Source organism: Pholis gunnellus (assembly GCF_910591455.1).
Source record: "Pholis gunnellus genome assembly, chromosome: 10".
NCBI lineage: Eukaryota > Metazoa > Chordata > Actinopteri > Perciformes > Pholidae > Pholis > Pholis gunnellus.
In genome coordinates this window covers 18,037,469-18,056,074 of record NC_136537.1, presented here as the reverse complement: position 1 = coordinate 18,056,074, position 18,606 = coordinate 18,037,469, and the positions used below count along the sequence as shown (strand labels likewise).

At 40.2% G+C, this 18,606-nt stretch overlaps 1 protein-coding gene across 1 annotated transcript in view; it reads left to right on the top strand.

Annotated features, from left to right (window-relative positions):
* diaph2 (diaphanous-related formin 2) overlaps positions 1-18,606 on the top strand; it is a 346,355-nt gene that overhangs the window by 274,760 nt on the left and 52,989 nt on the right. The window contains exons 27-28 of the mRNA XM_079167333.1: positions 7,479-7,643; positions 15,772-15,907. Of these exons, the coding sequence (XP_079023459.1) occupies positions 7,479-7,643; positions 15,772-15,907 (301 nt within the window). The remainder of the gene's footprint in view (positions 1-7,478; positions 7,644-15,771; positions 15,908-18,606) is intronic.

Sequence of the window (18,606 nt, the reverse complement as noted above, 5' to 3'; positions counted from 1 at the left end):
AAATAACAGTTTTTTTCTTCCCAGTAAGAGGCAATGAGGCTAATATATTATCTAGAAATAAAGCGAGCCAGGTCAGAAACTGGGGCAATTTAAATGAGACACAATGCGGCCGCAATTGTGTTTGGCACTAAGGTGTGTGCATGTAGCAATAGTGTATGTTATATTAAGTCTTCAAAAGGTGTGCAGTAACTTAATCTAAACAAAATTAAATATTTAAACTAAGAATTGTTATTTATATCAGGAGAATATTGTGTTCTTTTTCCTGCCAGATTCAGACCTCAGTGCGCTGAGGAAAAGACGGTGGTGGTTGTAGTTATTGACGACCTAATCAATGAATGTGCAACATCTCAAAAGATTACTGACGGGTGTTTTTTTCCAAATAAGAAATATTGAAACATGCACTCCAATTGGGTTTCCTGTGGATGTTCAGCTATGTAATCCGGTGTACAAGTTTATGTCTATTGTGTGACGTCTGTGTTCCTGCACATACTTGTCTCTTCGGGGGCATCTCGCGAGCTGTTGTAATGGAGAGGTAGGGATTGATGTGTACCGATTAGATCAGCGTCAGAGGGAAACAACAGACTTGACCTTTCACAGTTTGACAAGTATGAACATTGTAAACACAGTGGATTTGCATTGTCATGTTACCGCTCTGAACATTACACTGAGAGGCACAGGCCATTGGCATTGATGTGACATGAGATTGCTTTGAAGGAGGATGAAAGGATGACAACAGCAAAATTGTGTGTGCACGTGGGTGTGTCTCGATAATCCTAATCTTAATAGGAGTGTGTTGATTTTACACACACTTACTCATCAGCACCATTATAGTGGACACCAAATTATATTTTTCCCATTTTTCCATGCTATCTCTCAGCTTTTTAATAGCCTATACATGATTCAACAGGTCATTCCCATGGACCTAATCCCCTCATATCTTATTTATATGGTCTCTTTTCCTTTATCAGATGTAGTCATTACGACCAACACTCTGCCCCTCATTGAGTTGTTCCAACACCAGCTGGGTGCTGTAGTGAAGCGCTTTGAATGCTTAAGCAGAAACAACCTTCCTCTCTACAGGTATAAATATTTCAGAGGCAGGCGGGCAGAATAAATTGACAGTAAAATTGACATCAAATCTGGCTTTTAATTTCAAGAAAAAAAGGCGGTAGGAGCTGTAGGGGAGATGATGGAGAAGAGAAGAAAGGTCATGATCCCTGTGCCAAAGTGGTTATATGATTTAGTGAGCCTGTGATGGGTAAAAACACATCCCTCACAGTTATTAAATATATATGTATACGCTATAACTCTTTACTCTCTATACATTATATATTATAGTATGTACATTATATATATATATATATATATATATATATTTTGAATGCAAAGTAATTTAGGAAGCATTTGAGACACTGATGTTCAGGTTTGATATTGCTGCAGTGGCACAATAAGTATTACATTAATTACATTTTGTGAAGTGGAGGGAGATGGCAAGTAATCACCACTTTGTTGGCACCGTCTGTAATCCAACAGAGAGGGGGGTTGTGGGGGGCGGTACCGTGTGTGTGTGTGTGTCTGTGTGTGTGCGTGCGTGCAGTGTATATCTGTCTGGTGTGCAGTGACAAAGACGGATCAACAAGATAGAGTTTCTCGATGGCACACGATTGATTTTCATCCAAGGTGTTGCTTTGATTACTTTGGACAAAGTCCAGCAATTTTCAGAGAGTAGTATTGTTTCACTAAGCCATTCAGTTTGGTACAGATTTAATTATTTTCACCATGTGAAATAAACCTGTCTTGAATTCTTTATTCTTGGCCTCTAAGGCTCCTATTTCACACAAGCTGAGATTGTCGAAGCCTAAAACTAATTTTCTCTTGTTCTTTGAGTATCAAGTCATTTTTTATCCGGATCAGTTCGCAAATCTGTGACGGCTCAAAGACACTAGACAACTACTGCTGCTTTAAGGGATAATTCTGCTGTTTTTTTTTTTAGGATACTGTTGCTGCAGGACTCATGAATTGAAAATGTTGGTCTGTCTGTCGGTCTGTCCACCACTTCGATCCAGAGTTAAATGTCTCAACAAGTATTGGTGACAGTAACATTTGGTGCAGACGTTCATGTTTACCACAGATTTCATTATATGAATTAAAGTTCATGAGCCCACTTGTTATGTAGCGCCACCAGTAGTGTTCACCTATCCACTGAAATATGTTTACTGAATGCATTGGTAGAAGAAATCAAGACTTTACTGGATTTCCTTTAGCAGCATATTGAAGTTGTCAATTTTGGTTTGGAGTGAAAAGTTACGATAAAAATGAAATGGATTACCTTGATGCACAGACATTCATGATCCCCAGAGGATGACTTGTATTAACATACGTGATTTCTCATCTAATTTGCATAGCAGTAAATATTAGCATGCTAAATACGATGGTGGGCATTATTTGCTTAACATCAGCATGTTGACATTTTCATCGTGAGCATTAGTATTCAGCTCAAAGCACCACAACTGAGGTAAAGCACTGTCGCTTTGTTAGAACTGCTAGCATGGCTGTAAAGGCTGTAGCAGGGCTGCTTTTTTTTTTACTCATAACTTTTCATTTCCTTGGACTTTGTAGGTGTAGTGTATTAAATACAAATCAGCGCTGCTGGACTTGTCCTGTTCTTTAATGATATTTATAGAGATGTATTACTGCCCACACACAGAGTAATTACAGTTTAAGTAGATTCAGATATGTGACCTTGGTCTACACCTTTAAACGTACAGTATGCTGCCCCGTTTCAATTTTGGCAAATCCTCCCTCCTTTATGCCCTCCCTCTTTTCACTATACCCTCCCTCCTCTCACACACTTCCCTCCTCCCTCTACCCACCTCAGCACCAGGTCCCATCCCAATTTTCCGGAACTGGCTGCTCTGCTAATTCCCTCTGAGAGCCCTATTGCCTGTGCTTTGGCCCAACTCGGGATGCTGTCAGCATCAGAATGGTCCTGTCCTCCTCACTTAGGATCCTGACTTACTGGACTAGGAAACCCTTGTAAACACAACAACACAGTGTTAATGTACTTACTCTGCTTATTGACTCTTTCTCTATAATAAACAAATTGGACCTTTTTTTTAAATGATGAAGCAAAGACGTGATGCAGTATAAAAAATGACTTAGATCAGAGCTGGTTCATTCATGCACAGATTTGAGTAGCTAAAAATATTTTACATCTAGTGGCCTTTACATCTCTCTCTCTCTCTCTCTCTCTCTCTCTCTCTCTCTCTCTCTCACTTTGTGCCCTACATCTGCACTCCATTCCTTCATCCCTCTCTCATCCTGCACTCGCTCTCAACATGATGGGTTGTGTCCAGTCAGTGGGCAGCTTTGGTGTAATTTGGCCCACAGGGGCTGTTGGCAGTAGGTGTGGGGATAAAGGGAGCAGGGATGGTGGGGTTTGGAGAAAAGCAGGCTTAGTGTGGGGCCTTGGATGGAAGGGCCAGCAAGCACATAGGAAAAGCATTAAATAAACATTAATGCAACTAGGTTACAGGAGATTTATTAAGGAGGCTTTTTGGGCCCCCACTGTTGAGTTTTATGCTGCACTTTAATAACTCTCTCATGCACACAGGTAAACAAACCAGGTAATTTATTGCCATCCTCATAGGTGACCATTGTAAAAACAGTTTTAACTTTGTTTTGGCTCATTTCTCCTCCCTTTCTCGGTTTTATCACCAAATTGAATTGAGTCTGACTCCAAAAAGCTTTTTTTTTTTTTTTTATTACATCTAGGGTAAGTCTGACTTGGATATGATTTTGATGTCACTTTGTGGTGTTAAAAATGAGTGCCCTTAATCTGAGCTTACTGATGTTAAATGTACCCTTTTTGGCATGTCAAACACACAGATAAAAAGTGACTGATTAAACACAGTAATGAGGACACTGTGGCAGCACAAGAAACTAATTCGAGACTTTTACAAGGACAGGGCGGCTTTTGGCAACAACAGGAGATTTGAGAGAGAGCGAAAGAGAGAGAATGATAAAAGCATGAACTAGTAGAGCACTGCCATCGACATCACATTTTACATCTGACATTGTCTTTGTAAATCAACACTGTCAGATGAGATGCTGTCAGAAGCTGGAGTTGTTTAAGCCAAGCCTTAGTGTGTTATGCTTAGTGACATGCTACTATTCCACAAGCCCTTTTTGAACTCTGATTGTTTATCCTCCAGTTATTCCAGACTCAGTTATTGAAATAGTCTTGGGTTCTGCAGAACTTGTGTTTTAATCTGGCCCTTAGCGTAAAATCCCCGGATATCTTTAGTAGCATGTACATTTGCAACTTTGAGCACTCAAGCCCTGGAGAAATTGTCTTGCTTTGCATTGTTGAGGTGCAGTGCACAGGAAGTGCAGCACTTCTCTGAGGACGGCTAGAAGAGGAGAGCAGAGACACACGGGGTCGCGGGCAACCAAAGGCTGCGTGATGCTTTACCTTGAGACACATTGCTTTTTGCTCCCTGCTCTGCTTCAAGCCCAAATGACGAGAATACCAGACACAGCTCACACAGCCTACCGATGAAAATTCACTCTCGGTAGAAGAGAAAGAAAGGAACGTTTTTTTGTTTGAGTCAGAGAATTTTACAGAGAGAATATCACGGGGAAATGGAGAAAGAATAATAAAGGGAATGTGTTTATAAGTGGTGGACAGGAAAAAAGGAGAAAGACGTAGAAAAATATTTATCTTTGGAGAAGGAGAGACAATAAAGGCTACAATGACTGTGAGAAACTGAGATAAAGAAAAGAATAAAAGACAACCTGACAGAGAGACATTCAAAGAATGGGTCTGTGAACATGTGCACGTGTACTATATATACATGTGTGTGTGTGTGTGTGTGTGTGTTTGCCTCTTCATTCTGTGTCTGTATGTGTATTTGATGAAGGCTCCAGCATACCGGCTGTCTCGCTGCAGGCTCCATCAATATGATACGTCTTTGATGTGGAAATACAAGGAGCAAAAGCCCAGTCAGCCTCAGTCCAGTACCCAACGGGACACTTTACCACCGCGCATGTGCATACATGTGTATTCCAGCGTGTGTGTGTGTGAGAGAGAATGAGAGAGTGAGAGATAGGGGAGAAAGAACCAACACAGAGAGCCACAAGCCACAACAAGCAGCAAAAGTAACCACTGCCTCAATATTTTAAAGTACCATTCTACAAGGAAGGCAACAGTTGTGACCTTAAGATTTCCTGAGCTCAAGGCACTTTGGGCTCTGCCGTAGAGGGGAATCAATAATGTATCGAAATGTCGTTAATAATCAATTCCATGTATTTTGCTGACACATTAATGTTTGGCTTCCTCTTTTGAAATGAACCTGTTGCTGATTCTTGTTTTCAGTTGACCACAATACATATTCAAGCTCATCATGTTTTATCCTTTGTAGACATGTTTCCATTCGGACCGATTAGGCGTCGTTGAGGGGAGTATTGTAAGTGAAGCACAGTCTAGAACTTGAAACTGACTGCAGAAGTATTTTTGCATGAAGCACTCATATTTAGATTCACGATGTTGTCGTTAGTGGTAGATTGGAACCTAGGAAGAGATTCTTTATACTTACAAGAATCATTCCAAGACTCACTGTAGAAATCTGTCAGGTTTGGATGTTAAAAAGATTTCTTTCTTTTGGCAAAAGTTTTACTTTTACGTCTACCGGGCCCCTGAGTTTTCACACACAAGTGCAGTGAGGGGGAGGTGGACAAAAGAACAGATAAGGACAGGCTGACAGAAACAAGGGGGATAAATCATGTCCAGGCAGACAAGGGGATAAAGAGAGGGAAGAGGAAAGACAGCAGGATGAGTCCATCCATCGGGCCCGTGTGTGGGCTTGCTGCTAACCTGGACCGTGCCAATGATACTGCTGTTGTAGTAAACACTTGCAGGGAGGTAATCCAACCAGCCTACCATTTTAATGCTTTTATTTTCTGTCAGATACACAAAGACCTTTTTGCATACGTGCTTACATGTGACCATATGAACAGTAAGAGCCCAAATGCATCACACACATACAGGCACGTGTGAATGTGTCGTTTGTATGACACAACAATTCCTGAACCTCAACATGGACGTCTACCAAGATAACAACGAACAGACAAACCGTGAATAAATGGCATTGTAGAAAAACAGCGGTTCTCACAAAATAATGGCAGATTGATCACACATTTAAACAATATCTTGGTAAGTGTTTAGCCCTGACAATCACAGGACGGGTGTATATCTGTACCCGTGACGCTGTGACCAAGAGGCGGCTGCCTTAGTACATAAGCATAACATGTAGTGGCGCAATCTAAATCACAGTTCTCTTCATCATTTGACAGTAACTGTGTCAATGTATGTATCATCAGTTAATTTGGGAGTATGCATCAAAATCAGTTGCGTAAATCACACTCTGTCATGCCTGGCCATGCAAAGCCCTTTGCTCAACAGCCATTTAGAATTAGAGACGTGGACTTCTGACCAGTTCATGCACTGTATTCACTAAAATGAGGTGCATACGTTTCCAAAACACAAAGATATTGACTACAAAAACCATATTATTACAATTTGTGTTTTATTGTCTTGCTCTGAAAGTCGGTTCTATCTGTTATGATTACATTGTCCCCAGAAACATCAGCAGCCAGGTTAATCAAACTTCTTTGTAAGAGAAAACAAAGGTCAATGGCCGTTTTGACAGAACGTACTTAATGTTGTTGGGCACAAATTGTTGATGCATTGAAACTGATGCTGGTGGAGTTTATATTGAGGGGTAGTTCTCTTTCTTTTTTTTTTGTCTATGATTGCAAGTAAGTACATGTATGTTTAAAGCTGCTGGCGTATATGTATGTATCTGTGTGTGTGTGTGTGTGTGTGTGTGTGCGTTTGAGTCTTGGAGTCTCAGACTCACATGCAGTGCAGTCTCCATGAGGTCAGTGGCTGCTGTGATAATGCTGAACTGATGCCGGCTGTCAATAGCCATTCACCAGGAGAAAAGTGCTCGCCTGTTCAGTAAATTACACAGTGCGACGTGAGCTGTGAGGTTCACAACAACCTGACCCCACTGTTGTTGGGAGAAACAATAGAACAATGACTGCAATAAGCTTTTCCAGCAACCATCTGTGTCATGCTGCTGACTACAAAACACCTTTCCATTACTCCAGGGCTGCAGCTATTAGCTCACCATGGCATTGACTCCAAAGTGAGTTAGAGAGGTTATTGTAATGGCACATTCGATTGTCTCTGACCCTTCCTTCGTCCAGTCTTTTGTTTTGTTGACCTTGACATAGGTGGGCTTTCTGAATGCAATAAAGCCTGAAGTGATCATTTCTCAATATGGCTTGTTTTGTCCTGGATGAACATATTTGTGAGGTGTCGTTATATTGCTGATTACAGTAGTATTATAGTAGTTTTTGTCTGAGCTTGAGATATGTTTTTGTCCATTTTTCCTTAACTCTGTTTTTCTCACGACTTCTCCAAGCATTCTCGTGAGCAGTATGAAAAACTGTCCACGATGCACAAGAACATGCAGAAGCTCTATGAGAGCATAGGCAGCTATTTTGCCTTTGACCCCCACTCGGTCGGTGTGGAGGATTTCTTCGGAGAACTGGCCAACTTCCGCATCCTCTTCATGGTGAGTATATATAGATTATGGTTTGGCACATATACATGTAAAGTCTCATGTTTATGGTTCTTGCCACCTTGACACACACACACACACACACACACAGACTAACAGAAGCCACCACCCACACATGCACATTCTTTCGTACACAATTTCACTTGCTTATTACACACATCGGGTGTCATTGAAATGTGAACAGCATTTGTGTGCACACATCTTCATCACAGTTTCAGGAGGTCCGAACGAACATTAAAATGTTATTCTTTTATGGATAAAACTCATGTGGGCGGTAAACATATTGCCAGCAGGAGTAGCTGCCCTGTATACATGCATGCTCCCAACCGCTTACTTGCACGTGTTTATTAATGTTTAGAATAAACATGTGGCAGATGTGGAGCATTTTATACAGTTAAATCTTACATGAAAAACAGTATTTTTCATATGATGGACAATATTTCAACTTAAACAGACTTAACACACAAGGGCTGATCTCTTACTTTGCACCATTATGACATTTTACCTGAACAATGTGTATCACATAGTGTTGCTAATTTCGACCGCATGTCTACCTGTATCTGCCAGGCAGCGTAAAAAAGCAGTGTAGATAATAAATAAATGTGCAGAGGGAAGAACAGATAACATGCAGTGTCACTTTCGCCACTGGATGGCTGGTCTTGGAATATCTCAAGTGAAAGAAATCGACTCCATTCTTTTGCTATGGCCAGTAATGTTAAGCAGCTCCTCTAAACCTTTGGCTGAGGTGAAAGCGCGCTGTCATATCAGAAAAGTGTTTCCACTCTGTTTCTCGCCAGCCGTAGAAGATAATATTCAACTGTAATCTGGACGTTAGTAACAAGTGAAACATTACACCTGATAGTCCATCAAGATGTGTGCTTTTGAGCCAATCAACTTCTAGTTTCAATACCGAGGGGGATTTCACTTTCCTCATATAAAACTGGGAGGTATTGGAGAGTGCACCGTATTTTCTAGCCACCTATTTTGGTCTTCATATTCCCTTGGTTGGCCCTGACATGCTTTTCAGTTTTTCTTCTAAGTTCTTGCACCTGCTGTGTGATTTCCTTCCATATGTCATTTTTTAGTAGGTCATAATGCCACTGCGTCTGCCAATAATTTATTTTTCATTTTCTCCAACGCCATCGTAGTCTTGAAGGTTATGCATGTGGGTCTCTGTAACACTTTAGTTTAAATCCCCCTTTTTATTATCTATAATCAGCATATAAATAAATAGTTTATAACCAATGATAATGTAACTGTTAGCAGATATATCTGCTAAATAATTTATTGGTCCAACAACTCCTCCTGTGGTCACAGATCATGAATGACAATATAGCAAAACACAGTTGTGATGATAAATAATACGTCTTCATAGGAGACATTTTGATTGCTTACAAATATCATACATTAATAACTCTTAATAACACTTAAAATGTCCTTACATCTGCCCACAACTGCATTATAGTACATTATAAACCATGTATTAAATGTTAGTACAGCTTATGTGTGAAGTGTCTTAACTTAGAGGGGCTTAAAGTAAAAGCATTACCCTCTTCTTTTCCTAAAAATGGGTTGCACATGTTTTATCCAAGATTAGTTTGGTCCAATCAACACGCTGGATCTGACATGTGTTTTAAATCTGGATACATAAGAAGAAAATATCACAAACGAGACCCTTTTGTTTTAAAAGTACATCGTTTGAATACAAAAGTAAAGAAATCGATTAAATATTATATTAATTACGATGTAGGTAGTATGTATAGAAGCTAACAATGCAGCTAACAATGCATATTTTCCAATCATGCACTATTCTATACATCCACAAATTGCTTGATGGCATTTACCAAAGTATCCTGAGCTTCAGATGCTCAAACCTACAGAACATAACATATATATATAGAAAATAGCTTAGAATAGGATTTTGTATAATAACAGTGTCTTACTGATAAAAGAGCTCGATAAAGGCTTGGGCAAGCCGCTTTACCTGTTAAACATAGTTTCAGTAGCGTGCAGTGGTTTGTGTCTATGTGTGTGCATGGGCCATCTCTATAGGGCATTGCAGATACCGCTGGAATGTATTAGAGGGTAATGAGTCTAGAGAGGAGGTTAGGATTTTAAAATCCTAAAGTCGGTGAAAATACCATCCACTCTACCTGAGAGTTTTAAACTATAATGCAGGGGAAATAAGTCTTTTATCTACTTCTACTGAAATGTTCACTCCAAAAAAAAAAGAAAGGTTTTTTAGAATATATTCCATAAACACTCCTCCTTCGGCACTATAACACAATTTACTGTGTTTATTATGTAACACATTTAAATTCCTGTCCAGATTTCTACAATAAATGTAGAAAGAGAATACACAAGTGGGAAAAGTCTGCTTGTTGCAGTTTTATAGGAAATGTGGTTACCGAGAGCAGTGAACAAAGCAAACAGGGGAGAGCAGATCAGTTGTTAAAGAGGTCGTATTAATGACAAGGAAACACCAAATCCTCTCAGAACTAACCAAGAGTTCTTTTTTTTTCCTGAGTAGACAAGTCTGTTAAATATCTATTCTTTGTTTCTCCACCTTCTACACACTGCCCATCCCTCCTGGCACCACCCGGAATATTCCTGGTGTCAGGATGATGACTTGGTGTCTAGAGGGCATGCTCTCAGTCTTCTCAATCCATTCATGTGAATGGCAGGGTCCCCTTGTCTGAATCCTTTCCTCTCTTTATTCTAATACCCATCTGAAACCAACTTTTCATTCCCACTGATCAAAGTGCACCAACACACAACACAACGCTCCCTCAAGGATTCCAGAGTTGCGTATCTCTAAAAGAGGCATCCACCCAAGAAAATAAATTATTCTCTCAAGCAAATAGCTGCATATGAATATTTTATTACTGATTTAAACTTTCCTGCGCTGGATAAGGGGAGGGAACTGAGTGGGATAAAGTGTTGTGCGGTTGAAATTGTGTGTGTGGGGGGGGCTGGTTATAAGTTAATGTATTCATATAAAAACAATCCTTTAATCACCATATTCTTCAGATATTATTTATAGTTTTTGGCTCCTCTGCTATGCTGACAGAAAGGCTAATCCCATCTGCTCAATGGAATCAATGGTTGTTTCTACTTGAATGTTTTTATTTTCTTACTCTGAAAATAACTGAGCTAGCTCCTTCGCAGCATCCTCCTCAGCTTTTCTTTTTTTTTTGTCAGTGAAGGAATTTTGGGGAGATGTCTGCTAGTTATTTATCTTTGACAAAGTCGACCTACATCAACCATCACTGATTTGTTCCAAATGGCAAATCTAATGAATATTATGACTTCTTGGCAGCTAGTATTTTAGGGAAGAGCGCTGAATTTAACTTCTTGATATGCCTGGTGAGCCTCAGACCTTTATTTCAATATTGAGTTGTTTGACTCAGACAGAACATCTTCGCTAACTTCTGCCTTTGTTGCATTGCCCTGTGTAATGCATTCACAGCACAAAGCATCTGCACTATTAAAGAATTCCATTGCAATACCGTCACCTTAAATTGCTTTTACTAAAAAGCTAGGGCTTAATGCACCCGACCGACATGAGCATTGGAGTAAACGCATTGACAGACAGTCCTCACAGAACTGAATGTAACTGATAAGAGAATCCATTAACTCTATTTTCCTTCTGTTTCATCTCTCTTTCTCTCCCTCACTCCCGTCCCATTCTCTTTTTCTTTTTTTTTTTCTGCGGCCAATGAAGTATTATTTGATTCCAGCAAATGGAGACAGTATTTCGAAGAGTCCAACAATTTGTTAATTTAATGCTGCTGCCATATTCTGAAATAAAGTATGAGTGAAATGCAATCGCAGGGTGTGTATGTGTAATCCTGACCAGGAGCATTGGGGATGAGGATATTTTCCATTAATGAGTTATCAAAGCGCAGCAGATGGGCTGGGATGAGCTAACAGTCTTCCTTGTTAATTGAGTGACTTTCTAATAAGACCAAAAGATCCAGACCGGGTTCCCAAAGTAGCAAGATAGAGCATCTATGAGATTAGAATGATGATTTGTGTGTGTGTGTGTGCGAGTGTCTCCGGGTGTATCCGTCCACTTCGGAGCCCATTTGATATTTCTAAAGCTTACTATTTCCTTCACAATATGACAAATTATCATAATCATGCTAATAATGCTGAAGATGAGGCTCTGGCTGTGCCACTCTCCCCCACCTTCTTGCTGAATCACTGTCATGGTTCCTCATTATTTCCTCTTACGCTAGCATGACACATAAAAATCATTGCACCAGATTTTGGAGGTCACCTATCAATATGGGAATACATCTATACCGCAGAGCAGAAGTATCACAATCTGTAACCTATAACTTCTTGAAGCTACACCCTACACACACACACACACACACACCCTGGCACACAGTGTAACAGATGGCTAATAAACACATTTGCTGCTTAAAGCCCAGACGCTGTAGTGTTTGTAAAATTCAAATGAGATATAGCAGCGACACTCTCTGTGTGAGATCACTGGTGCAACTGAGCAGTTGGAAATACTCATTGCTCCCTCATTGGATTGGCAAACTTGTATGCATCGGAAAGGAGCCGTGCTGTGGGAGATGTATCGTGTTGTGCAGGGTCAAGGAAGAGCAGCACATACATTGCATGAATTATTGAAAGAACAGACCCCGAAAAAAGGAAGATGCTGCCTGGCCCTTGTTGGTAGATTGGACCTGCGTTGCACAACATTTAGTTTTCCAGTCAGTTATAGATAGAGGTGTACTTGTAATCTCCATCTTAGACACACCGGAGGCCATGAGAAGAAATGAGTGTATGTCACACCCGTGGCCTCTGGTGTGTCTAAGATGGACAGGCTTTTAGGCTCATAAAGCCTCAATGTGCCGCCTCAATAGTGCTGTTGACAACTCCAGCTGGCATTAAGGTGCTATTATGCTAAACCACACATTTTGTTTTGTCTTTTCATGAAGATTCTTATTCCACATTTGCATACCATTTACATACCCCTCTGAGCAATATGTACACGGTACCTGCACCGCATTTTCCAACTTAAGACCAGAGGGGTTCAGGGCACAAAGCCAGTCATAAACGTGGCCTGTGGACTGCAGGGTTCAGTGTTTTTTAAGGATTATTAGGTAGAATCAAGGCCACAAAGGACAATATCTATCATGGTAGATAATCATAGGGGGAAATCTTTTGACCTTTAGCGTTAGTTTGAAGTGCTGCTCTTCTGACTTAGACTTTGTATTGTATCTTTTGTTCAACTCCTCATGCTGTATTTGACAAATGTTTCCAAAATATGTGCCTGTGTTTGTCTGTCGGTTTAATCTTTATTATTATTGTTAGAAAAGAAACTATTTATAAGAATTTGATTATTTAGTTTGCGAACAGAATCCTCAGTTTTTTTGATTGGTAGCAAGTACTAAAAAGAAAGTGGGTCTCAATCATTTTCTTTCTTTCTTTCTGAAGTCGCGTACTTAGGACACTTAAGCAAGTTGCATTCCTGAAGAAGGCCGTGCAACGAAGTCAATATTTCTGGAAAAGCTTGTAAGTGACCCTTATGTCCAAGGACAGCGGATGTTGTATGCTGTCCAGTTAACAAAGCCCTCTGAGGAGAATTTTTTATTTGTGATATTGGGCTATACAAATAATATTGAATTGATTTGAATGAATGAACCTCCATGGTAAATGGGATTGCCTTCATATAACGCGTTCTAGTCTTCCAACCACTCAAAGTGCTTTACACTGATGGCTGGGGCTGCAATACAGAATGCCATCCTGACCATCAGGATATAATCTAACACACACAAACACAAACACAAACACACACACACTTACACACACTGCCTTCACGTGCAATTTGGGGGTTAAGTATCTTTCTCAATTACACTTCTTCATGTGGACTGGAGGAGCTGGGGATCTATTTGCCGAAAAACAAGATAATTCAGACAACTAAATGGATTTTTTAAATGTAATTCTAAATTGTTCTGTGGCGCTTAATGATGTTATGTTTCGAGATCACAGAAGTTAACAAGTCTTCAGTAGACTGTGGGAATTAATGGGTATTACATATTTAAACTTTGTTTAGCTCAATTAGAAATTCAAAGTAGACAGTAGATGGTTTTCACTTTAATAAAGAATTAAGCTCTCATCGGGTGGCACCATAACTAGTGACGATCCTATACAATGGACAGATGACTCAGTGTGAGGGTCAAAAATAACTTGTTTCTTTGGTCACCTGGAATCATATTGTACTTTGATCTTTAGTAGATGAGAGTACTCAAGAGACAAAATGAAATCTACAGATTTCTCAAACTGAATATTCGAGAGAAACCAGATCTTTTGTCTTTTGTTCAGATGAGGTTTGAATCTGGTTCTCTGCACTGAAGATTATTTTGGAAAACACATCCCATGAGGATTGTTTATCTCTTGTATGTCCTCCTACAATATACAGCGTTGGCAAGAAAATGAGACCTGATACGATCAGTTGTTGCCAACGGCAAAATAGAGGCCGTCAAAGAGAATGGTAAAGGGAAGAACAAGCGATCAGTGAAAACATATTTGTTGCTATGGCAATTAGTGGTGCCGTGTGATTAGAGCAACATAATTACATTGCATAATCATGTTTACACTCAGAATTAGTTGTTTGTTTAAAATAAGTTTAGCCGGCAGGATTGTATTTGTAATCTGCATAATTTATCATCCAATTTATGCTGTAAATGCTGAGCAATGCAGTGATATTACTTCCAAAATGACCTGAGTCCTGTCAAGAGGATGAGGACAGTAATCAATCTGATTCGTTCTGCCAGTGCTGCCCATCACTTGAACAAAATGCACATGTTAACTATTTCGTCGCTGAATATACATCGCAGCTCTCATCCGCCCTAATCCAAAAGAGCAGCAAAGAGCACACAGTCGATAGCCCTTATAGAGTGTAGCTGCATCATTTACACAACCTCGATAGGGAAAAAATGAAGGTTGATTTTGAGTGTTCACCGACAGCTTACGAAGCAAAACATCCCTTATGTTCTCGTAATGCACATAATACAAAAACACATTCACTCCCTGTTATTATTCTCTCTCTCTCTCTCTCTCTCTCTCTCTCTCTCTCTCTCTTTGCCCTTGTCATCCAACAAGGAGACAGTGACAATGAGGGCTTGTGTCCTTGGACATGGAGCAAAGCTCTACTATTGACTGGCATCATGAGCTGCTCTTTCCTTGTTCCTTCCCCACAATCCCTGTAATCCCTCTGTCTTAGCTGCCAACACGGCACACACATCAGGACCACAGGGGCATTAGATGGGGGGGGGGGCTACTGTCGCCACTTATTATATCAGTGCACAGACAGGGCCATGCCTTCACTTACTAACACACATACACACACATATGCATACATAAGGGGGAACATCACAGAGATGCCCATGGACGGGCATTGGCACACATGTATATATATACATGTATCTACATACAGTATGACCTCTCACACACATGACACCTATGATTGGGCCTGTCAAGTACTCTGCCACAGGCCTGGGATGAGAGAACATTTTGTTGTCTCCAAAGGTCACACGGTTGCATCTTACTCTCTGTTGGCACAAGAACAAACTGACACATTTGTAAAGGCTGAATCTGTACCGTTGATTATCTCTCTTTCTCTGACTCCTTCCTGACATTTCAGCCGGTCACGAAGGAGGAGGAGGATAATATCTCTGTCTCTGTCCTCAGAGATTGGCACACTGTTGCTACTCTTTTCTCATGCAATGGTTCCCACATATTGTCAAAGGAAATACCCTAGCATGGTACATATGTATGATGAGCATCTAGCTTTTTTTTTTGAGCTATTTTGATGTATTATTGACAACAAATCTGCTTTGTGTGTTATTGGAAATATGTAAAGCAGTGAAGAAGCCTTGCAAATTTGCTTGTATTAAAAGGAATGATATATTGTTTATTCCAGCTGCTTATCTCTAACTATCAAACCCTTCTCTGAATAAGAATTTGCTGATGGCATGCTGCCGCTTCACAACACTATACAGTAGCGTAGACACTAAAAGAGTGGGGGTGGCATGAGACAGATTCTGATTATATCTGTCTGTGTCTCTCTCTGTGTGTGTGTGTGTGTGTGCCTCATCAGGAAGCAGTAAAGGAGAACCACAAGAAGAGGGAGATGGAGGAGAAGATCAAGAGAGCCAAGCTGGCGAAGGAGAAAGCAGAGCGGGAAAAGCAGGAGCGGCAGCAGAAGAAGAAGCAGCTGATTGACATGAACAAAGGTATGCCACTTCTGCCCGCGCCACCACAGAGACAGAGACGGGGAGGCAGGTGGGGAGTTAGGACGAGGAGAACGGGAGGATAGAAGGGGGGTTTCATGGAATTGTGCTTCACACAGATTTGAACTCTGAAGGAAGACGATAATGTGGAGGAGTGGGGGGAGTCATCTCTTTCAGCTGTGAAGGAATCTCATACTTACTCCCATAGCCGATACAATGCTTCCAAACAACAGACAGATTATGCTACTTTTAACTTGTTTTGTTTTTTTGCCATGGTACATTTGCCCACATAGAAAGAAACATTCTCTCCTGCAATAATATGCAAAGGCATTTCTAAAGCTGTAACACAACAACTATTATAACTAGTGTTATAGTTCAGTAATAGTACCAGTTATTGGAATGTAGTCATATATAATTACAAGGACTTTGTTTGAGTCCTCTAGAACTGGCAGTGGCATGCAATATGTAGGTCACATGTAAAGAAAAGAAGCTGTGGTTGCCTTACAAAAGAGGCTGAAAGTGGCTCCAGATTGCACTTCCAACGCGATCATGCTGTTGTTATTCGTTTTTATCACTGGTCTTGTGCAAGCAACACAACAGATAAATTATCATTCCTCCAGTCGAAGACTATTTGCAGGCAGCCCGCTGTATTTATTGTTGTTAACTGCTGGAATTACTCTATTGTCCTCCAGCGACACCAGTAAACCATGTATTGATCAGTCTAAGTTGCAGTTGTTCAGACATGAAAAATTAGAGCGACAGAGCTGGATGCCTGTGTCTAGTTATATCAATGACATTGAGAAGGAATTTCAAGCCTGAAGGGGCTTCGCAAGTCGTGAGTGTGGTCTTTTGTCCAATTTTTTGACAAACAGGCTGGGATTTTTCACAATTCACCAGCTTCTAAATGTCAGCGTCAGCCAAGGACCTCTCTGTAGCTCAGCCACATGGGGAAATGTGACAAGACAGTCTTCCGTATGCCACAAACTCTCCCAGATAATTGATGCACGCTACAGCTTTTTTTTGTCCTTCCTTTTTTTTTTTCACCCTGAGCAGTGACCTCTTTGAAAGCTTCACTTTTAATAATCCAACATGGATGAGCGGAGAGAGTCTGTCTACCCTTCTCTCTCATGCTGGCTAACCAGATGAAGTAGGTATGATATTAAATATTTCTACCAGAGCAGATTTTGATCACAGTTCCTGAATGCCATAATATGACTTGTATGAATAAAACATGAGGATGACATGGGCAACGTTGCCTGCAGCCTTGGAGATAGTGGGGATTGTCCTCCACACCAACACCCAGCTTGTTGGACTGTCACGATCACAATGACCTTGGCAGTCATGAAATGCACACTTTTGAATTCAAATCTTTGCTAAACCCAAGCTACATTTTCACACTGTCAAGGTCCTTCCCTGCGTTGACTACACATTTTCATTAAACCTTGAATAGTTCCCGTTCTGTGTACTAACGTGTCTCTAATGCAATCAGAGAAAGGACAATCAAATGCGGAGGTCTTTAAATGGATGCTGTGAATGGAAATCTGAATTTGAGCCAGAAGCAGGTTGGAGGTTACAGCAGCTTGGTATTCTGCTCTTGTGTTCTCTCTCAGTTTCTTTTTAAGCTGTTTGGTTGGAACACACATACCAGGATATTCAGTGTTTTCTTGTTGCACATCATTCTTTTCTCTTCCTCTACTCCTCTCAGTTGACAGCCTTGGCTTGAGAGTCTTGGCTCTTGTCTCCCTTTCTGTTCTAAAATTCTATGTGTGCTTCAGATATTTTGAGTTAGTTATTTGAGGAGTCTTTTCACATCAATATTTCATGCCGAGCATCAGCCATGTTTTCTGTGAAGGTTGATGAAAATAAGGTAGTGTTCGGCACAAAGAGGCTTTTTTTAATTCTTCTTCCCATTAATTAATCATGTACAAACATTTTTCACATCCGTTTAGCATTTTAAAGGTTGAAAGGCTGAAATAGACCTCCAGTTCTGATCCTAACGTTGGTTTCATACAGACAGACAGACAGACAGACAGACAGACAGACAGACAGACAGATAAGATTGTTGACCTGAATGTAGTACAGTTTCATTGTTTGTTTACAAATCCATAAGCATTAACAGATGGAGTAAACATATGGCCATTGTATTATATAAATTAAGTACAGGTCAATGTCTCTTTAATGGATTTACTGATTTACTCATTTTATTGCTGAGACTTTTTTTGATGGATCATACTATTGTGTTTGGTGCAATTTAAAGAGGCTATTTTTGAGAAGGGATAGGTTTTATGTCATTTCACAAATTGCGGCCTAATCCTCCTCGCTTGCAAATGATTAACAACGAAATGCATATTTAATGAGAGTTTAATTAATTTAGCTTTTGCCAGGATTGCACCAGGGTGGGGGAGGGAAAACAGACAAATGCTTTTAGGAAACTGATTTTAAAAAAGAATTCCCAGTTGATAAAACTTGAGATTGTACCCTCTGTAAGTGCATTGATATGTGTAGTTCTTCAACAAGCATGATTGATAGATGAGACAAGTGCAGCGCTAAACGTGTTTTCCCTGTGAAGTATTAGAAATACTAATGTAGGAAATTGCTTATGAAATCATTACCCGCTCACCCCATTTGTTTTAATTTGCTCTAAGTGGATTTCCATATTCTCTTGAACTGACCAGATGTTCAACATTTACCAAATCGCTTTA